A 22,918-nucleotide genomic window follows, 5' to 3' on the forward strand; every position below is an offset into this window, starting at 1 on the left:
TTGTTCAACATTGCATAAGACAACTGAGTCAGACAGGCTGGACCACCTGTAGCCCCCTTATCTCAGCCAGAAAGTGCTGGCAGCACACAATGGCCAGCTCATGACTGTGCTGGAGGGACGAGCCACCCAGGGCCCTGGCCTCTGCCAGCCACAGTCAGTCACGGTACTTGGTTTGAACAGCAGATGGCCAGAAGGACAGGAGCCACTCCAGATAGTCCACTTCTTGCCATGGCCTTAAGAAGTCCCATTCAAAGTGTCCCTCTACCTCTAGGAAGCCTTCCTGGCCCTGCTGGCCTGAAGTGACCTCCCCATATTACCCATCCCTAGCTTTTACCATTTGCTGCCCTGTTTGGGGTTGAGGTTTTATTTTTATTTTTTAAATTTTTTTGAGATGGAGTCTCGCTCTTGTCACCCAGGCTGGAGTGCAATGGCGTGATCTCGGCTCACTGCAATCTCTGTCTCCCGGGTTCAAGCAATTCTCCTGCCTCAGCCTCCTGAGTAGCTGGGATTACAGGCGCCCGCCACCACACCCGGCTAATTTTTGTACTTTCAGTAGAGACGGGGTTTCACCATGTTGGCCAGGCTGGTCTCGAACTTCTGACCTCAGGTGATCCTTCCGCCTTGGCCTCCCAAAGTGCTGGGATTACAGGCGTGAGCTACCGCGCCTGGTAGAGATTTTAAAATATCATTTATGCAGCATTTAGAACGTGCCAGGTACTACATTAAATGCTTTACATACACTATTTGGCTTAATCCTCCTAATAGCCCCATGAAGTCGGGGTGATTATGCCCATTACAGATTGAGGAAGCGGCAGCTTGGAACGGTCCCGTCGTCTGTGTGTCCTGTGCTTCCATTCTTTTTCTTCCCATGAGACTGCATTATCTCACACTAGAGTGCAAACTGCTCCATGGCAGTGAGATATTTACGCGTTCTTCTTGTCCCTGAATAGGCACACAGTTAACTAAGAGAGGACTGATTGCTAGTGATTGTTGTGTGGCAACTGATTAGCCTTAATTAACCCAGAGGTGGCATTTATGAATAAAAACATCATCAGCCATGTGGCCAACTGACCATATGATATGAATCCCTATATGCTGTGCAGGATTTTAATTACTAAGGCAGGCCCCCGCTGAAGTTGCATATTACTTATCAAGAAACTTTGCTGAAGCCAGGCACGGTGGCTCACGCCTGTAATCCCAGCACTTTGGGAGGCTGAGGTGGGTGGATCACCTGGTGTCAGGAGTTCAAGACCAGCCTGACCAACATGGAGAAACCCCCTGTCTATTAAAAATACAAAATTAGCCGGGCATGGTGGCACATGCCTGTAATCCCAGCTACTCGGGAGGTTGAGGCAGGAGAACTGCTTATACCCGGAAGGTGGAGGTTGCGGTGGGCCAAGATTGCGCCACTGCACTCCAGCCTGGGCAACAAGAGCAAACCTCCATCTCAAAAAGAAAGAAAGAAAGAAACTTGGCTGAAATGTTTTTCCTTCATCCCCTTCAGTGACAGCTGATGGCCACTGGCTCAGAGGAACAAACCCCTGCTGGGCTTAGCATGACCCAGCACGTGCTGCAGGGCGGCCCCAGCAGCCTTGCTGGGAACTGCCAGGTTCATCACCAGCCAAGGGCCAGGGGTCAAACAGGCGGCTCCCAAGAGGCGCTGCTGGCTCCAGGGCATGGGATACTGTGTTAGAAGGCACGGGCCTCACCTTTGGTAGCATAGGCTTCTGCGATCACCCGCAGCCTGTAGGGCGGGGCAGCTGTCAGCGGCAGGTCGTCCAGGCCCACTCGGGCATAAATGTTCAGAGCTTCTTTATAATCACCTTCCACATAATTCAACTTGGCCATGATCAGATTGGATTCTTGTAGGAATTCTGACTAGAAGGGAAAGGAGAGAAAGAAAAGCATTTTCCTACAATATCAGGCATGATGCTCCCTCGGAGCCCAGCCAGCTGCCGCCATAAAACCCCACAGCTCCCCACACAAGAGTTTGGACGTGAATGTTCTGAGCAGTGTTATCCACAATAGCCAAACAGTAGAAACAACCCAAAAGTCCCCCAAAATGCGGGCTAGCCACAAAATGGAATATTACTCAGTTGTAGTAAAGAATGAAGTACTGTTATGTGCTACAACATAGACGAACCCCAAAAACATGATGCCAAGTGAAAAATCCAGTCACAAAAGGCCACATATTGTATGCTTCCATGTGTATGAGATGTCCAGGATAGTCAAATCCAGAGTCAGAAAATAGATTCGTCTTGGCTAGGAATGGGAGGTGGCTGCTAATGACGATGGGTTTCTTTGGAAGGTGATGAAAATGTTCTAGAATTGATTGTGGTGATGGTTGCACAACTTCATGAATATACTAAAAATCGCTGAAGTGGACACTCTGAATGGGTGAGTTGTATGGTATGTGAATTACACTTCAAGAAAGCTGTTGCAAAAACCAAACCAAAACCAAACCCTGCGGCTCCCCTCACCAGGCCCATGGCTGGCTGGGCCGGCTGGGCCAAGGAAGGAAGGAATGCTTCATAAGTTAAACATACAAGCACCTGTCTCAGAAAAGGAAGCGGCCCAGACATCCGGTGGGCCGGCCATGGCAATGGAGATGCACCACAACCCTGTAACCCAAATCATGAAGGAGGGCCTTCCCAAATGGATGTGAAGATTAGGACTTGCTTGCTTTCCAGGGCAAAGTTTCTCACTGAGCCACTGAAGCTTCTAAACTGAGATGACCTGGTACCCTCCCCAGAGGCTGAAGGCTGGAAGTTCTCTGTGGGCCCCCTTCCTCCCAGTCAGCGAGGCTGACCTGGCCAGTCCCCCACTCCCCAAAGCCTCATCATTGCCCTCCTTCCTGACCCGTCCCCTAGCACCTAGGGAGAGAACAGGCCACCCTGCCACCTATATAAGGAAACAGATTTATCGTCCTTGGCCAGACCTTCTCCTCAGAGCCCAAGCGGTTCAAAGCTGAGGTTTTTGCTTACGGAAGCACACCATGAAACCACACTATTTATACTGTAACCTAGAGCTTTGATGGGTGGACAACAAGGCCAGGTAGCCAGGTACAGCGTGTTATAGCAGCTATCTCAGTCAACGTGATCAGCTTCCAGGCATTTCTTAGAAGAGAGAGGGACATCAGGCAGCATTGGAAAGGATGGTGGAGTGGGCAAGGAGGGCTGATAGGAGCAAAAGTGTTTATGGGGGGCCCAAGGGAGAGGCACTAGAGGAATCAGAATTACATCTGGAGACGGAGAAATCAAAACAGACTCAGAAAAGAGAAAAAAAGCATCCAGGCCGCATGCGGTGGCTCACACCTATAATCCCAGCACTTTGGGAGGCTGAGGCAGGCAGCTCATTTGATGCCAGAAGTCCGTGACCAGCCTGGCCAACATGGTGAAACCCCATCTCTACTAAAAATACAAACATTAGTGGGGCATGGTGGTGCACACCTGTAATCCCAGCTACTCAGGAGGCTGAGGCACAAGAATCGCTTGAACCCAGGAGGCAGAGGCTGCGGTGAGCCGAGATCATGCCACTGCACTCCAGCCTGGATGACAGAGCAAGACTCTGTCTCAAAATAAAAAGCATCCACCACAGGGGTTCTCCACCCGGGTGGAGGACAGGCCAGGCTTGGGTATTTTGAACACATTTCCTAGGACATTCTGGGAAGTCTTTCCTCCTTCCCCAAGCTTCCAGCCTCTGAGAACCGCTGGATTAAAGGTGAATTGAAGGAGGAGGGGGAATGAGGAGTTAGCATTAATGGATACATCACAAGAGGCTCAGTTTGGGAAGATGAGTCCTGGAGATGGAGGGTGGTGACAACGACAACATACTTAATGCCACTATACTGTACACTTACAAAGAGCTATAACATTAGGTTGTATGTTATGTATATTTTACCAAAGGAGAAAAAAAAAAAACAAACGAAAGCAAACTGGAGAGCCAGGTGGAGAAAAAGCTTGAAGAAAATTGCAAGCCTAGAGGCACAGCTGGGACACACTGGGAGAGCCTCCCTGGGCGAGTCCAATCTGCACCCAAGCACAGGAAACGGCTTGGCCAGGGCGCCTCGGCTGCTGGGGCAGTGGGAGAACAACCCCAACACAGTGTCAGGGGCCACATTGCTCACAATAAGGACCATTTTCTTGCCTTGAATAAGAAGCCAGATGTCCTGACTCCTCGTCCAGGACTCTTTCCATCCCATCACATGGCTGGCTGGCTCTGGTCTTCCCAGCCTCAATTCACTTAAGACAAGCTGGACTTAAGCTCAAGGAAAGAGAAAGTTTCACATTAGTCAGTGTGAATAGGACAGCACACCCATGCAAAAGATGTGTGGCTTTGAAACATTCTTTACAAGATGGAGGAAGGTGAAAAACGGCAATGGGAGAAAAAAAACTCTCTAGGTAGAACTAACAACATAGCAAGAAATGATGTGTATCTAGTGCTACACAGCTTTGAAAGAATTTCTCCATTTGAGCCGCAAAACAATCCTGGGCTAAGCAGGCCTGCAGCTGAGAAACATGAAGCTCAGAGAGGTTAAGTAACATCGCAAAATCACACAGCCTACAAATCCAGAACTGGACTCAGACTCAAGAATTTTAACTTGAATTAAATTCAACAGCTTCGTGCAGTGGCCCAGGCCTGTAATCCCAGCACTTTCGGAGGGATTACAGGCCGACGTAGGCAGATCACCTAAGGTCAGGAGTTCAAGACCAGCCTGGCCAACATGGTGAAACCCCGTCTCTACTAAAAACACAAAAATTAGCCGGGTGTGGCGGCACACACCTGTAGTTGCAGCTACTCGGGAGGCTGAGGCAGAAGAATTGCTTGAACCTGGGAGGTGGAGGCTGCAGTGAGCTGAGATGGCATCTGGGCGACAGAACAACACTTTGTCTCAAAAAATAAATAAATAAATAATAAAATAAATTCAATGTGCTTACTACCACACAGCGTTGTAGAGGATGGAAAGCAAAACCTATCAACACCTGGTGAAATGAAAGGTGAATTTTTCAACATGAAGTTGGGGGGCGGGTAGACGGGGGAAAGAAATGAGCCAGATATCTCCCCTCACACCTCCCAGCAGGACACTTGAGTCTGGCTGGCCATCACTGTAAGCTGTGGCCCATGTGCCTGCTGTCCCTCCACCCTCTCCTGCTGATCAAGACCTACCCTTGTGTCCACCTGTGTCATCATGTCATTGGTTAAGAACATATGAGATGAGGCCGGGCGCGGTGGCTCACGCCTGTAATCCCAGCACTTTGGGAGGCCAGGGCGGGCGGATCACAAGGTGAGGAGATGGAGACCATCCTGGCTAACATGGTGAAACCCCGTCTCTACTAAAAATACAAAAAATTAGCCGGGTGTGGTGGTGGGTGCCTGTAGTCCCAGCTACTCAGGAGGCTGAGGCAGGAGAATGGTGTGAACCCGGGAGGCGGAGCTCACAGTGAGCCGAGATCACGCCACTGCACCCCAGCCTGGGCGACAGAGCAAGACTCCGTCTCAAAAAAAAACAACATATGAGATGGAGACAGGGTGTCGCCATGTTGGCCAGGCTGGTATTGAACTCCTAGCCTCAAGTGATCTGCCACACACCAAAGTGTGGCATGGTCCTTACAGAGAAACTGAACGGGGAAAGAGAAGACCTGGTTTTTAAAGCCCAAATGCAGCAGGGAGTCCTTAAGTACCTGGGATCCCTACGCTGAGGTGACCTCTCTGGCCATCCCCTGGGGGCCTGGGGCGGGGTCCCTATGTTGAGGTGACACTCTCCAGCCACCTCCTAGCAGCCTGGAGTTGTGTCCCGTGCAGACAACATACACAGAGACCATTTTGAAAGCAGCTCTCTATCAGGGTTTCCAAAAGCCTGTTGCTGCACAACTGACCAACACCAATACTAACTTACTCAAAGGTTGCCCAGGCCCTCCATTGCAACAGGGCCAAGGAGGTGGCCAGATGACCAAGAGGAGGAACAGTTCAAATTGAAAGCTCACAGGCTTAGAACATGCAGGAGCCGGGAAGGTCCAAGCTCACCCCTTTAAGAGCCTATCCAAACCTAAAGAAACTCAGCTGCAGAGAGGTGAGTAACCTCCCTGGAGTCACACAGCAAGTCGGGAGCAGGCTTGAGTTTGCAGTACAGATATGAAAGGTAAAGCCAAAGAAAACATGGCTTCCCATGGGAAAGCGTGCACACGCAAACAAGAACAAAGACCAAACACGGAGCCTCACAGGATTCCAAGACAGGAAGAGAAGAAAAATGAGAAAGAAGTCATCAAAGTTAAGAGGAAACAGAAGTCAGAGCTCCAGAAGTTCACCAAAGATTGTCCTCAGTGGGAAATACATCCTGGGGAAGAGGGGCAGGATGGAGCAGGCCGCAGCCAGCCATCTGAACTAGGGGAAGTGTCTAGAGCCAGGGGAGTGTGAGCCACCCAGGGGGCAGAAGGGCAGGGCGGGAAGAGGAGATGACCCCCATGAAAAGCAAAAGAAACTGAATGAGGAGTCCAAGAAGGAAGGAAGGAAAGCCACGTGAGAGGGAAAGGAAACCTGGGTGCAATGAGACCAGAAAACAGAATGGACAGATAGGGGGCAGCGCCTGAGATTCCCTGTGCCAGAGGGTGAGGGTCTTTGCTGAGATGCGGGGAAGTTCCTGGCCCCTCCCACCTGTGACGCCAGGCCTGCTGGCACCAGTATGGAACCTCCCACAGCTCTGGGCCACAGTGGCTTGTTACACTGATGAGCAGGAAGCTGTGCGTTGAGCACCCTTTCTGATTAACTTCTCTCTTTTCTAGAACTGGGTAACATGTCAGGTTAAGCTCTGGGTTATATCGGATAGCTTTAGTTCAAGCATCTGAGAGGTAAGTGGCATTGTGCAGATGGCGTGTCATTGAAGACTCTCATCAGAGAGACCCTATTGGCCCAGAAGCCCCCGCAGTGGTCAACCATCCTAGAGACTGGCACATCCACCCAACTGGGAGCTGGCCCGCTTCTAAGAAGAAAAGCCATGGCGGTGTGCAGGTGAGGAAGTGTCACCTCAGCCCAGAGGCCCTGGTACCTTAAGGTTCCCTCGGTCCAGGGCGGCGGTCAGATGCTTGCGGACCTCAGTCAGCTGGGGCTTGGGGCCTCGGGGACTGGCCCCCTGCCTCAGGGGGTGTTCCTTCAGGTACTGCTCCAGCTTTGACTCCCCGAGGAGAAGTTCTGCCATGTCATCTACAAAAACAAAGTAAGAAGCCAAACAAAGTGAGAGCAAAGTGAGAACAAAGTGGGAGCAAGGAATGCATGTAGGACCCCCCTCCAACTCAAAGGACCCCAGAACCACCACACCCCGAGGCTCCAGGCCCCCAGCAAGGCCCTTCAGGAACATCATAGCCTTCATAGGGTCTAAGTGGACACCACCTCATAGTGAATTCAGTTCATTTAAAGAATGTTCCAGTAGCATGTACTCAAATAGGTGCTGACTCAAGCACTCAGTCGTTTCTTTGCCAGTAGATACTTTTTTTTTTTTTTGAGATGGAGTTTTGCTCTTGTTGCTCAGACTGGAGCGCAGTGGCACAATCTCAGCTCACCGCAACCTCCATCTCCCAGGTTCAGGTGATTCTCCTGCCTCAGCCTCCCGAGTAGCTGGGATTACAGGCACATGCCATCACGCCCAGCTAACTTTTTGTATTTTTAGTAGAAACAGGGTTTCACCATGTTAGCCAGGCTGGTCTCAAACTCCTAACCTCAGGTGATCCGCCCACCTCAACCTCCGAAAGTGCTGGGATTACCGGGATGAGCCACCGTGCCTGGCTGCCAGTAGATACATATTAACATGGAGAGAGCTCAAGTTCAGTAGGGAAAAAACAAAGGTGGCTTATGAGGTATTCATTATGATCTTTATAAAACACACACAAACCCCAGTGTTATGTATTTTCAGGAGAGGCGCGATGAAATCCCCAGCTTTTTGCTGTGTTCTATGGAGCTGGTGGAATGTCTGTACAGCCGGATCTTAAAATGAGTCTGTGTCAAAATGACCTGTATGCAAGTCTGTATTCTTGCAGAGTAACAGAGTGTTCATCTGCTTCTGTCTAAAAGTCATAACTATACAGATACCTGGGAATGCTTGCATGAAGCTTTGACTCCTGACAGCATACTACTTATGGTTATAACTTGCTGATGTCTATATTGGCTTAATTTGAATGAAAAGTTCACTCCAGGAGCAGCTCTTTGGAATCCACACCAACCCCCAGACTGTTCTGAATAAACCCAGAACAACTCATATACCAGCGTAAGCATGGTCTATTTTTCTGGGATGGGACAGAACATACTTGTATTAAAATATAAAATCAGTTTTAAAAGGTCTGGAAGGACATATCTTAAGCCCATGATAGTAGTTACAGCTGGGGTGCTGGGGAGGGGACCTCAACTGGGGTTGGTGGCAAGAATGGACTTTGGCTTTGTCTTTAACATCCTGGTCCTAAAAGGAATAGATTTACCTATTACATATGCAATTTAAAATTAATTCAAAAAGCCATCACTGAAGACCCCCTAAGATTCTGGGTGGTAAGTCCACCAAAGGCCAAGAGCTAAAACAAAGGCCTTTTCCACATGTTCTGAGCAGTTGGCCCAAAACTGCTGAATCTATAGGTCTTAGCAGTGCTCTGTCTATGTACTGGGAAGCCTAAAATAACCTTTTAGAGATGAGACCTAGAGTCCTGGGGGAGTCAAGAAACACGAAAACAGGGCTGAGTTCAGTTACTGAACTCAAGAACTCATTAGACGCCCAAGAAGAAAAAGCAAATCTGGCCAGGTGTGGTGGCTCATGCCTGTAATCCCAACACTTTGGGAGGCTGAGGCGGGGGGATCACCTGAGGTCAGGAGTTTGAGACCAGCCTGGCCAATGTGGTGAAACCCTGTATCTACTAAAAATACAAAAAAATTAGCCAGGCATGGTGGTGTGCACCTGTAATCCCAGCTACTAGGGAAACTGAGGCAAGAGAATCACTTGAACCCGGGAGTGAAATTTGCAGTGAGCCGAGATCGCACCACTGCACTCTAGCCTGGGCGACAGAGCCGGACTCTGACTCAAAAAAAAGAGGAAATCAGGCAAGGCCACAGCAGCGTCCAACGCCAGAAGACAATGAAGTGGCGCATACAGAGTTCACTGGGGTACAAAGTGCGACCCCAGTGCGTGGGGCCGGTCCAGACACCAGCCAGACACAAAGGCAACAAGCAGCCTCCTCCCAGACACACAAGCCCTTCTCAAGAAATGAAACCCAGCTCATAAAGAAACCCAGGACTCAGGAATGAACGACATGGAGGCAAAGGCCTGAGTGTTTCTTACAGAATACTAAATGCCCACAAGAATTAGAGGCACAGAACAGAATATGAATGTTAGAAAGCAATGCATTGCAAAAATAATCATATATCAGAAATTGGGAGGAGATTCGGAGTGCCACGCCTTTATCTTTCAAAACACTGTACCATGTGCTTAAAAAAAAAAAAAATCAATCTAATCTTTTACTATTTTTCAAATATTTGTTTATATTTTAGTGAACTCTCAGGAAATAATGAAGAACCATTTATTTAGAGCTCAAAAATTCCTTTAGGCAGGGCATGGTGGCTCACGCCTGTAATCCCAGCACTTTGGGAGGCCAAGGCGGGCAGATCACAAGGTCAAGAGATTGAGACCATCCTGGCAACCATGGTAAAACCCTGTCTCTACTAAAAACACAAAAATTAGCCAGGCCTGGTGGTGGGCGCCTGTAATCCCAGCTACTCGGGAAGCTGAGGCAGGAGAATGGCATGAACCTGGGAGGCGGAGGTTGCAGTGAGCCGAGATTGTGCCACTGCACTCCAGCCTGGCGACAGAGCAAGACTCCGTCTCAAAAAAAAAATTCCTCTAAATTCATTGTCATTTCTTTTTTCTCTTTAATATTTATAAATAAACTTATTAATACTATAATAATAGACCAGTGCTGTTCAATAGAAATATATGCAAGCCACATATATAATTTAAAATTTTTGTTGTTTTGTTTTGTTTTGAGACAGAGTTTCGCTCTTGTTGCCCAGGCTGGAGTGCAATGGCGCGATCTTGGCTCACTGCAAGCTTCGCCTGAGTTCAAGCAGTTCTCCTGCCTCAATCTTAGAGTAGCTGGGATTACAGGCACCCGCCATCATGCCCAGCTAATTTTGCATTTTTAGCAGAGATGGAGTTTCGCCATGTTGGCCAGGCTGGTCTTGAACTCTTGACCTCAGGTGATCCGCCCATCTCGGGTTCCCAAAGTGCTGGGATTACAGGCATGAGCCACTAAGCCTGGCCTTAATTTATAAATTGTAAATTTATAAATTATAAATTGTAATAGCCATATTAAAAAAGGAAAAGAAGACAGGGCTCAGTGGCTCTCAACACTTTAGGAGGCCTAGACAGGCAGATCGTTTGAGACCAGCCTCGGCAACATCGCAAGAAAAAAAAAAAAAGGTGGAATTAATTTAAATAACAGATTTTATTTAACTAAATATAACCAAAATACTATCAGGTCGGCTGGGCGCAGTGGCTCATGCCTGTAATCCCAGCACTTTGGGAGGCCAAGGCAGGTGGATCATGAGGTCAGGAGATCGAGACCATCCTGGCTAACACGGTGAAACCCCGTCCCTACTAAAAGTACAAAAAATTAGCCAGGCGTGGTGGCGGGCACCTGTAGTCCCAGCTACTCGGGAGGCTGAGGCAGGAGAATCACTTGAATCCGGGAGGCAGAGCTTGCAGTGAGCCAAGATCACGCCACTGAACCCCAGCCTGGGCGACAGAGCGAGACTCCGTCTCAAAAAAAAAAAAAAAAAAAAAAATACTATCAGGTCAACATGCAATCAATATTTTTAAAATACTAATGAGATCTTACATTCCTTTTTCATATTAAGTTTTCCAAATCTTGTGTGTATTTTACACTCATAGCACATATCGGCTCTAACCTGTACATTTCAAGTGGTCAATAGCTACATGTAGCTAGTGGCTATCATACTGGACAGCAATATGATCACTGTTTATAGAAGTATGTCTAAATATCTACCTTCATATCTGTCTATGCCCCTACAAAGATGTCTAAAATGATTATCACTTAGTGTAAACAATAGGAAATTTCTGAATGATAGGATTTGGGATAATTTTTAAATTCTCATCTTTGTGGTTTAAATTATTTACATTGAGCAAAATCCTTTTATATCACTTTTAGAAGGGAAAAAAAAAAAAACAAGTAACTCTTCTTCAAAAACTGGAAGTATATATACCAGGATATTAATAGTGGTTATTTCTGAGTGGTAAGATTGTCCATCTATGTGGAACTTCTTTTCTGTATATTTTAAAATTCCAAAAAATAAAATAATATAGAACTTGGGATTCAGAGTCCTAGATTTAAACCCAAGTTTGTCACTCGGTGACTTTGGCCCAGTGATTTAACTTCATGAATTCTGGGAAGCAATTCCAAGAAAGTGCCTCTTTTGGCCTGAATGGAGGACCCCTCTCTCCCAGCCCCTCCTCACAACCCCACTTCTCCTCACCTCCCTGCCACAGGGACCCTGCATCTGAAAATGGCTCCTCTGGGCAGAATCTCCAAGCCAGGGAGCAGAAACAATGGGAGATCAGGACCCCTGCTACCTATTCTAGCTGTGGGGGCACGTGACTTACCCTCTCAGAGCCCCAATTCCATTGACAGACTGTGGGCTACAGCTACCGAGTTCTCAGCGGGAAAACTCTATGGCCCAGAGTGAACACACCTCCCAGCTGGGCCTTAAAGGATGAGTAGGACCTGGGCCGGCAAAGAGCAGAGGGAAGGGCAGACCAGGCTGAAGGAACAGCACAGCCAAAGCCACAGCACACAGTCCAGGAAAGCAGAGACAGCCAAATGGCAGGGGAATTGGATGTGGGTAGAAAGCTGCAGACTCAAGCTGGGATCAGAACGCCCAGACGCCAATGCTTCCCCTCCCAGCCTGCCGACTCAGCACCCCCGCCACAGCAAGACATCCAAAGCCCTCACCAATGAAAAACAGGTCCTGGCCCAGGGTCACATGTGCCACCCCTTTGGAATGCTCTGGCATCCTGAGGACACCACTCACCACTACTTAGTAAACACCTACTAATATTCCAAGCACTGCCGACCTCTCCTCCAGGTGCCCCATCCCAAACCACCTCTAGCAGCCCCAGGAACCCTGAGCACCATGGGTGTTAATCAATCTATCTGCCCCTTCTAGACTGTAAGGACGAGGCCTAAAGGAAGAACCTGTGTGTTGTGCACAATATCTGACACAGAGTCCATGCTCAATAAATGGTGAATTAATTAGATGATGGGGAAGGCATCTGCATCCTCCCTGCAGTTAGGGCGGTCACTGCCTGTGGCAGAGTCTGCTTGTTGTCCCAGAGTATTCACTCTCCCTTTCTTCCTTTAGTATTAAAATTCCCACATTTTATCAGGGCACATGGCTTCCAGCTAAATACTACACTTCCAAGGCTCCCTGGTGGCGACATGCTGCCATGTGACTACATGATGACAATGGGATGGGAGCAGAGGTGTTGCACACAGCTTCTGGGCTCTGCCTTTAGAGGGAATGGGCTTGCCTGCCAGTCCCTGTTCACCCTCCCCCATAGGCTGGACCATGGCAGTGCTGATGGAAAATGGCAGCCCATCTGAGACCACAAGCTAGAAGCTACCTATTGAGGATAAGCAGAGCAGAGCAGCACCACACAAGGAGGCTTACTAGATCCCCAACACCAGGAGCTGCCACCGAGCCCCCAACTGCTTACGGTCAATTAATTACATGAGAGTGAAACAATGAACTATCCTGTTCTACTTGCTAAGTCACTGTGATTCTGACCTTTGTTTCAGGAGCCAAACAGGAATCTTACCCAGATCTCCCAAACAAGAAACTAGCTTCAGGCTGAGAACTCCTATCTGGTAACACCCCACCAACCTCAAGTCCTCAAGTTTACTGGTCTCCAAACAGAATTCCTGGAACCCAATGACGGCCTTTGCAGAATCCCCAGACCCTGCACTTCTCCTGCTGCTTTGATTTTACACCCCAGGCTTGCCAAATTTTGATTTAAACAATGGGTTTCATAGTTGCAGAGAGGTGTAAAAACTGCTACCCAAGTGCTATGCAGGATGCAGGGCCTTTGTGTTTCTCTGATCTCCTGATGCTGGGGGAATGCACCAGAGTCATGATGCCAAGATGTGGAAAGTGCTCAGTTCCATCAGCAGCAGCTGGGGGCAGGGTGCGGTGGCTCATGCCTGTAATCCCAGCACTTTGGGAGGCCAAGACAGGCGGATTGCTTGAGGTCAGGAGTTCAAGACCAGCCTGGTCAATATGGAGAAACCCTGTCTCTATAAAAAATACAAAAATTAGCCAGGCATGGGGGTGCACGCCTGTAATTAATTCCAGCTACTCGGGAGGCTGAGGCAGGAGAATCACTTAAAACTGGGACACAGAGGTTGCAGTGAGCCGAGATTGTGCCACTGCACTCCGCCTAGTCGACAGAGCAAGACTCCGTGTCAACAACAACAAAAGCAGCAACTGGGAGAGCACGGTGCAGGAAAATGTTCAATGGAGAAAAAGGTTTTTCCTCAGAATTAAGAGACACAGTCCCTTCCCTCATGATGCCCCAGTCTCTCAAGACCATTCAACACGATACAGGCTGTAATAAAGATGTGTATTGGATGGGGGTGGGAGAGGAGACAAAGCTTGCACCAAGAATGTCTCGAACTCCTGACCAAGCTGGTCTCGAACTCCTGACCGCAGTGGCTCACGCTTGTAATCCCAACACTTTGGGGGGCCAAGGTGGGTGGATCATGAAGTCAGGAGTTCGAGACCAGCCTGGCCAATGTGGTGAAACCCTATCTCTACTAAAAAAAATACAAAAAGTATCTGGGCGTGGTGGCACACACCTGTTAATCCCAGCTACTCAGGAGGCTGAGGCAGGAGAATCGCTTGAACTTGGGAGGCGGAGGTTGCAGTGAGCCGAGATCGCTCCACTGTACTCCAGCCTGGGCGACAGAGTGAGATTAGTCTAAAGAAAAAAAGAAGCCTCAGAATGACCTGAGTGAACTCCAGCCCCTGGTTTACTGGGCTTCCTGTAATCCTGAATAACCCAGCATTTGCAGTACTTGTGATCCCCCTGCCTCCAGAATGCTAACAGGAAAACAGACACTGCTGTGTCATGCTGGTAGGGGTATAAATTAGCATAAGTGTCTCCAGGGGGCAATGTAGCAATTTCCACGAAGCAACTGACATACTCCCATACCAGCTGACCCAGAAATTCCAGTTTTAGGTAGCTATCCCATAGATATATGCACTCTTCAGCACAAAGACGTACAGATAAGGAGGTTTACTACATACAGCCCCACTGGTAATAGCAAAAGATAGGAAACAACCTACACGGTCCTTGATAGGAGACCTGTTCACTGAGTTATGGTGCACCCCATGCAGCAGGACGGCACATCCATGAACACATGCAGCAGATCTCCATGTGACTCCGCAGTGGCCTGGCTGCATGAAAGGCCATGTCTTCATGCTTCCTGAATCCCATGCTCTGTGGCCTCTTGCACTGACCCTGGGCTTGGCCCCAGGGCTTGCTCTGACTGATGGAACAGTGGAAATGTTAATGCACGCAGAGGCTTAGAAAAGGGCTTACTCACTTCTTCCCTCTTGTTTCTCTGTGACCACCATGAGAACATGCCTAGGCCAGCCCGTTCCTAGCCCAGGCCAAACTGCTGAACAATAAAAGGCCTCATGGAGTAGAGCTGAGCTGTCTAGGCAAGGCTCCGTAAGCATAAGAGAGCCCAGCCAAGAGCAGCAAAGTCACCGGGCTGACCCACAGCTGGCCACTAATGCATGAGCGAGCCCTGGCAAGCCCAGAATCATGAGAAATAATACAAGGTGATTGTTTTAGGGCACTAAGCTTTGGGATGGTTTGTTATGCAGCAATAGCTAACAATCACAAAGAGAGTTGAAAAAAGCAAGATACAAAGAGGGTAAATGGTCACTATTGTGTGTAAAAAATAACAACAGGCCAGATGAGGTGGCTCACACCTGTAATCCCAACACTCACCTGAGGTCAGGAGTTCAAGACCAGCCTGGCCAACAAGGCAAAACCCTGTTTCTACTAAAAATACAAAAATTAGCTGGTATGGTGGCAGGCGCCTGTAATCCCAGCTACTCAGGAGGCTGAGGCAGGAGAATTGGTTGAATCTGGGAGGCAGAGGTTGCAGTGAGCCGAGATTGCACCATTGCACTCCAGTCTGGGCGACAGAGTGAGACTCCATCTCAAAAAAAGAAAAAAAAAAAAAAAAAACCAATACCATGTTTTCTTATAAATGTGCAGATATTCAGAATACTTCCTAAAGGACCCCCTGGGAAGTCTTAAGAGTGGCTGTTCCTATGGAAGGGAGCAAGAGGCCATGGACACGATGTAGGAGGCTGTTTTCACCATGTACCCTGTAATTCCATTTGCATTACCAAGTACATTCATTACCTACACAAAACATGAACCAGATAATTTAAAAAGAACAAAGATGACCCATGTTACTGCATGCTCTTGGTCTAGAGTGGCTACTCTGGCAGCCCCAGAGGGGTTCCCCTGGCTCAATCCATCATCTCAGAGCCAAGGAAGGAGTTTTACATCTGCGATCACTACTGAGAGCCCGTCTCCCACTCTCCCTGGGCCTCTAGCCCCACGCACCCATGCTCCAGGTCCTCAGCATCTTTCCAAGGCATGGCCATCTGACTTACCCAAGGGTGCTTGGACATGTCATGCCTCCCTCCCTTCTCCTGCCAAAATCCCAGGCATCATTTAAGACACATTTCAGGTCAGCTTGGAGCAGCTTCCCTTGCTCCCTCAGTCTAGGCTATCAGGGTCCTGGTGACACTTTGCACATCACCCCCATTCATTCAGCACCTGCCAGCACCAAGGACTTACAGCTATGAACAGGCCCTAGTGGGTCTCTACCCTCAAGAAGCTTACACTCTAGACAGAGAAGACAAAGAGATAAACCAGAAAAGGGCCAGACAGTGGTAAGAGCTGTGCAGAGAATTAAAAGAGGGTGACTGGGGCTACTGTGGACTGAGTGGTCAGGTCAGGGAAAAACTCAAGGGCAGGGCGTCCAGCTTCAATGAGGAGATGGAGTCAGTCATGCCCAGATCTGAGGGAAGAGCATTCCAGGAGACGGATAAGCTCCTGGAAAGGCCCTGAGGTGGGAACAGAGCTGGTGTGTTCCAGGAACAGCAAGAAGGCCCATGTGGCTGGGTGGAAGGAAGGGCATTGGGGTGGAGATAGGCAGAGTGGCAGGTAAGCGCAGACTGTGGCAAGGGGTCTGGCATTCATGTGAAGTGCAATTGAGAGTCTGAAGGTTTTTAAGTAGGAAGATGAAGTGCTCTGATTCAAATTTTTAAAAGATGCCTCTGTCAGCCCTGTGGAGAATGGACCCAGGGCGGGGCTGGAGGCAAGGCTACAAATGGTTAGGAGGTTACTGTAGTAGTCAGGTGAGAGGTGGGCAGGACCAGGTGAGAAATACGAAGAAAGAGAGAAATAGACTGAGTGGGGACATCATTTGAAGGTGAAAGAAAACAAGACTTACTAATGGATTAAACTGGAGGTGTGGTAGACAGAATGGCGGCCCCCAGAGAAGTCCACATCCTCATCTCAAAGCCTGTGGATATGTTGTTTTACATGGCAAAAGGGACTTTTGTAATTAAGATGTAATTAAGGATCTTGAGATAGGAGAATTATCCTGGATTATTTGGGTGGGCCCACTGGGTCCTTAGAAAAGGGAAGTTAGAAGGTCAGAGTCCAAGGAGATGTTAGGACGGAAGTATGGAGAAAGACTAGAGGACACTAAACCTCTGGCTTTAAAGAAAGAGGAAGGTGACTGGGCACAACGGCTCATACCTATAATCCCAGGACTTTGGGAGGCTGAGGCAGGAGGATTGTTTGTGCCCAGAAGTTTGAGACCAGGCTAGGCAACATAGTGAGACCTTGTCTCTATAAAAATTTTTAAAATTAGCTAGGCTTGGTGGTACACGCCTTGTAGTCCAAGCTACTGGGGAGGCTGAGGCAAGAGGATCACTTGAGCCTGGGAGGTTGAAGCTGCAGTGAGCCATGATCACACCACTGCACTCCAGCTTGGGAGACAGAGCAAGATCCTATCAAAAAAAAAAAAAAAAAAAAGATGGCACTATGCAGTGCCAGTGGCCTCTAGAAGCCGGAAAAGGCACAACACAGGTCCTCCCCAAGAACCCCCAGAAGGAACGCAAAACCACTGACACCTGAACTTAGCCCAGTGAAACCCATTTCTGACTCTGACTTCCAGAACGCTAAGAGAAGACATCTGCATTGTCTGAAGCCAGCAAATGAGTGATAATTTTTTACAGCAGTCACAGGAAATAAGTACACAGGATGAGGAAGGAGAGGGGTTGAAGATAAATCCTCGAGTTGAGATAGCACAATGGAACGGAGAGTGGTGCCATTTTACCATTTACTGAGGTGAGGAGGAATAAAACCAAGAGCTCTGTTTGGGCCAAGTGAAACGTGAGACGGCATCCAATATCCAAGCTGATAAATTAAGTCCAGATCAAAGACTGAGCGGGAAGGACCCGGGAAGAGAAACCACGACCATGTCTGATACCGAATTAAAAGAGGGTGACTGGGGCTGCTGTGGACTGAGTGGTCAGATCAGGGAAAGACTCAAGGGCAGGGCGTCCAGCTTCAATGAGGAGATGGAGTCAGTCATGCCCAGATCTGAGGGAAACCAAGATTAGGAAGGGTTTCTGGAAAGAGGGGTATTCGAGTGCATTGGAAGCTGCTGGAACGCCGGGCGCGGTGGCTCATACCTGTAACCCCAGCACTTTGGGAGGCCGAGGCGGGTGGATCACCTGAGGTCAGGAGTTCGAGACCAGCCTGGCCAACATGGTGAAACCCCATCTCTACTAAAAAAAAAAAAAAATTAGCCAGGCATGATGGCGTGCACCTGTAATCCCAGCTACTCAGGAGGCTAAGGCAGGAGAATCACTTGAATCCTGGAGGTGGAGGTTGCAGTGAGCCGAGATTGTGCCATTGCACTCTAGCCTGGACAACAAGAGTGAAAAGTCCATCAAAGAAAGACAGAAAGAGAGAGAGAGAGAGAGAGAGAGAGAGAGAGAGAGAGAAAACAAGCAAGCAAGCAAGCAAGAAAGCAAGCAGCTGGAACATCAAGTGTAAGATCACAGACTAGCCATTAGACCTGGCAGCACACAGGCCACATCAGAGGGCAGCCTCAACATGAGGCATCTCAGGGGACTGTGGGGTACAAGCCTAACTCATTGAACTGAGGGTTTGCCAGGGAAGGGTTTGCAGGGGGCTGGGCCAGTCCTTAGCCAGCGATGGGGGTTCAGGGAGCCTTTAGCAGGGAAGTCTAGGGTGCGGTGCCTGTGCCTGCCAAAGGGAAGGGTCAGGAGAGAAGTGAAGGCTCTGGCAGCCCAGTCCTGAGAAGGTGAGAACGGAAAGGATTCTGAGCACAGGTGAAGGAGCCACTGGCCTCTGAAGGGAGTGAGGGCCCCAAGCAGTGACAGAGGTGAAAGCTGGTAGAGTTAGTGGCATGAAACAAGGGAGTTTCCTAATTGCTTTTATTTCCTCAGTAAAGTATGAGGCAAGGTCATGAGTTAGGCATGAGAGGGTGGCTTTCAGAGGAAGGGAGAGAGGAATGCGTGGAACAGACCCTGTGGAGCGTGGGAATCCGACCTACTGAAGAGTGGCGGTGCTCCTCCAGGTCTGTGGTCACCACTTGCAAGTGGTCAACAGGGTTGACGGGTACTCCCCAGGGACGCAGCTGCGCAGGTACAGGCATGCGGAGGCAGACAGCCAGGTGTAACAGGGCAGGGACGCCGTCAAGCAGTGGGGTTAGAAAAGAAAGGCACACACCTCTCCTAGAAAACACAGATGAGGCCGGGCACAGTGGCTCACGCCTGTAATCACAGCACTTTGGGAGGCAGAGGTGAATGGATCACCTAAGGTCAGGAGTTCGAGACCAGCCTGGCCAACATGGTGAAACCCCATCTCTGCTAAAAAAAAAAAATACAAAAAAATTAGCTGGACATGGTGGCACACACCTGTAACCCCAGCTACTGGGGAGACTGAGGCAGAAGAATTGCTTGAAACCAGGAGGCGGAGGTTGCAGTGAGCTGAGATCAAACCACTGCACTCCGGCCTGGGTGTCAGAGCAAGACTCCGACTTAAAAAAAAAAAGAAAATACGAATGAGTTGACCCTATATAAGTCATACCAGGTCACCCCTCCTCTCTGAACTCTCCAGTGGTTCCCCCCTCCCCACCAAGTGAAGGCCAAAATCCTTGTAACTTACCACCTAGCCCCTACCTCCATCTATCCCCTCATACTTATGTTCTAGCTCCAGTGCTTGGGCCACATGAGGGGCTCCATAAATATTTCTGGAACCAACCAATCAATCAACATATCTCCCCTTCACAGATGAAGCCCAACCAAGTGGCCTGGCCTCAGGAGACTCAGCTCCCCTGGGGTGCCTGGGACACAGTCTGACCATGACTGTGGGCTGGAATCCAGGCCTTCCCATTCCCACCGCAGGGCTCCTGCTGGTTCCTCCCAACTCCCATAACTCTCTTGGTTAAAATTGTGGCCCAGTTCAGAGGCACTGGCTATTTGGAACTGTTGACTGAAAAGCAAAGATGGCAAAAGGCAAAGATGAAGGGGTGCAAAAGAAGTTGGCAGAAACAATATTCTGGGAAAATCTTGGTAGTCAGAGTCCAGGCTTCATGCCAAGCCTCCCCCCACATCTACACACACAGCGCAGAGGCTAGAAGAACAGGATGGGAGAGTAAAGTGTGGGAAGAGAAGACAATCCTTCCGCTACACTGGCAGAAGAGATGAGTACGCTGGTCACACACACACACACACAGTTCCTAGAGAAGCCTGATACAAGAAAAGGTAACCTGAAAGTCATTAGCGTAGAGCTGGTTTGGCCTGTCCCCGGAGCCCGGCAGGGCAGGAAGTGACTCTACCAGGCAGGGGGATGTTATCAGGCCGGCCCAGAGGGCTTGGAAATGGCCTCTCAGGAAGCCAGCTCCACACAGGCGAGTTCAATACACTCGCAGAGAGTCAAAAGACTGTAGGTCTGTGGGCTGTAGGTCTGTGGGCTGCAGGTCTGTGGGTGGACAGGTGGCACTGAGTCCTGGCCTGGTGGTGTGGAGAGGCCCCCCGGGACGCTGAGAGGAGTGTCCAGAGCAAGTGAGATCTGGGCCGGGCCTGAGGGACTTCTCCAAGCGTGGCAGGAGCTCCCCAAGTGCAATTCCAGGAGGCTCAGCACGGTTGGGAGTGCATTGGAGTAGAGGCCAGGAAGGGGTGTCACAGGCTGTGAGCCAGCTGCGAAGGGTCTCAGAGACCACCTCCCCAGGCCTCAGGGCCCGAGACTCAGTGACGAGTCCCCTCCCTTGGCCTGGTGGGCCAGGGACGGGTAGGCAGCATTTACTATGGGCCCCAAGACTCGGCACCTGGTCGGCTGGACACGCTGCAGCTGGTTCACTTCAGAGAAAGCACTGCTTCCTGTTAGGCTTCCGGCCTGCAAGGGCCAGGGGGGCAGTTCCTCAAGGGAACCAGGCCTCACAGCAAAAGGGCTGAGCCCACAGAGGGACAGTGGAGGGGACCTGAACCCCTCCCTGGGGAAGGCTGCTCAGCAAGTGTCCACCCTGCAGGTCCACAAAAGCCACAGGAAGGGAAGGCCATGGGCATTCTGTCAGTCCCGCCAGCAAGCCAGGACTCACCCAGAGCCCCAGGCGTGCAGGGCCACACAGCCACCCTGGAGACACCAACAGTCTTCGGTGTGGGGCCAGGTCTCAGGTGGATGCCCACAGCCACTCCCAGACCTGAGCACGTGCCCGTGTCTGCTAAGAGCTACAGGTGCATCTTAGACATCAGTTCAGGGCCTCGGGCCAGTGGCTGGCACACAGTAGGTGTTCAATAAGAGTTTGATGAGTAGTGAATCTAAGTAAACTAATCAAGGGCAGAGGCCAAGTTGTTCATTTAATAATTTTCTCTTTTTTTGTTGTTTTTGGAGACAAAGTCTTGTTCTGTCACCAGGGTGGAGTGCAGTGGCACAATCTCGGCTCACTGCAACCTCTACCTCCCAGGTTCAGGCAATTCTTCTGCCTCAGCCTCCTGCGTAGCTGGGATTACAGGCGTGTACTACGATGCCCAGCTAATTTTTTTGTATTTTCAGTAGAGACGGGGTTTCACCATGTTGGCCAGGCTGGTCTCGAAATCCTGACCTCAGGTGATCCACCCACCTTGGCCTCCCAAACTGCTGGGATTGCAGGCGTGAGCCACCATGCCCGGCCTAAGCCTCACCTCTATCTGCAAGGTTGGAACAGGGGTAAGGAGGGACTCAAGGGTACCGAGAGCTAGCTTTGCTTTTCCCTCAGGCATTATTTGGGGGTTAAGTGAGGTTGCAGTAACCAGTTCCCAATGGCTGGTATAGAGATAAAGCCTGAAGCCAAATAGAGACCACTAGTGAGACCTTCATCAAGGAGACACGGGGAATAAGCCACCCTGCAGGGGGTCCGTGCCCTGCCTCAGCTCATCAGAGCCACTCCTGTGAGTCCTGCAGCAGGCACAGCTGGGTGCCCAGGGGCACTTGGCCTCCTTGATCCCCCCGGGGAAGGTGGGGCTGTGGCCTTTGCCTCTGGAAGGGACTGCCCTTTCTCCTAGTTCCTCCCTTGCAGGATAAGCAGCTGACATGCAAAGATTTGATCAGATGTGGAAGAAAAAACTTAGAGTTTCTTCTCTGTTCCTGGAAGTACTTGACACGAACACAAAAAAAAGTCAACAATTCAGTTTCATTGATTAATTAATTGAGCACCAACTGTATGCCAGACACTGTTACTGGTGGTTGGGATACAGCAATGAACAAAACCAGCACAAAGCCCTGCCCTCCCAGCGCTGAGAGTCTAGTGGTCACATTCCTCTCTGCATCCCCACTACACACACAGCACCCCCACATTCTGTACCGGGCTCGCCAAAGCACTGAATGTACAGTTAGAGGAGGAGGACTGTGGAGTCTGGCAGCCGTGGGCTGAAGCCAGAGTTCTGCACTGCCTCGTTCTATGACCCAGCCAACACCACGCTGCTTCAGTTTTGGGCCGGAGTCACAATCAGTACAACCAGAACCTCACCTCCCTGCAGGGCTTGTTACATCCACTATCACTGCTGGTGTTATCAGCCCACCTGCCCCCTGCACCCTTTGCAAAGAAACCGAGCATCTGAACCTTTCTATCCTACTTCCACACACAAGACTCCTGACTCTATCAGGCTGCTTTCAAATAATGCTGGGGCCGGAAACTGCAGTGTCTCATTTACTCCACAAAACAACCTTGCAGATAAAGGTGAGGCTTAAGCTGGCCACAGTGACTCACACCTGTAATCCCAGCACTTTGGGAGGCCAAAGCAGGCAGATCACTTGAGCCCAGGAGTTCGAGACCAGCCTAGGTGACATGGTGAAACCTTGTCTCTACAAAAAATACAAAAATTAGCTGGGCATAGTGGTACATGCCTGTAGTCCTAGCTACTTGGGAGGCTGGGGTGGGAAGATTGCTTGAGCCTGGGAGGTTGAGGCTATACTGAGCCGTGATCACACCACTGCACTCCAGTCTGAGAGACAGAGTGAGAACCTGTCTCAAAAATAAAAGAAAAAGAGTGAGGCTCGGAGAAGTTGAGTCACTCACTCACTTGAGGCCAGACAAGCAGGAAGCGTCAGAACCGGGATCTGAACCCAGGTCTAACAGGGCAAAGCCCACTGCTTTCTCCTGCCCAGGGTTCCTTTCCCCTTTGCTAAAACACCTCTATCTACGTGAAAGGGTGAACTACTTTTCCACTTGCCCAGGACTGAGGGAGTTTCTGGGGCTCGGGACTT

The 22,918-nt window shown here is 49.8% G+C and overlaps 1 protein-coding gene across 3 annotated transcripts in view; it reads right to left on the minus strand.

Annotated features, from left to right (window-relative positions):
• Window positions 1-22,918, minus strand: part of TTC7B (tetratricopeptide repeat domain 7B) — a 271,311-nt gene that overhangs the window by 239,122 nt on the left and 9,271 nt on the right. For all 3 annotated transcript variants that reach the window (XM_037984383.2, XM_007987574.3, XM_037984385.2), the window contains exons 2-3: window positions 7,043-7,197; window positions 1,710-1,878 (exon numbers count right to left, since the gene is read on the minus strand). In XM_037984383.2, the coding sequence (XP_037840311.1) occupies window positions 1,710-1,878; window positions 7,043-7,197 (324 nt within the window). The remainder of the gene's footprint in view (window positions 1-1,709; window positions 1,879-7,042; window positions 7,198-22,918) is intronic.

Source organism: Chlorocebus sabaeus, chromosome 24 (genome assembly GCF_047675955.1).
Source record: "Chlorocebus sabaeus isolate Y175 chromosome 24, mChlSab1.0.hap1, whole genome shotgun sequence".
Lineage (NCBI taxonomy): Eukaryota > Metazoa > Chordata > Mammalia > Primates > Cercopithecidae > Chlorocebus > Chlorocebus sabaeus.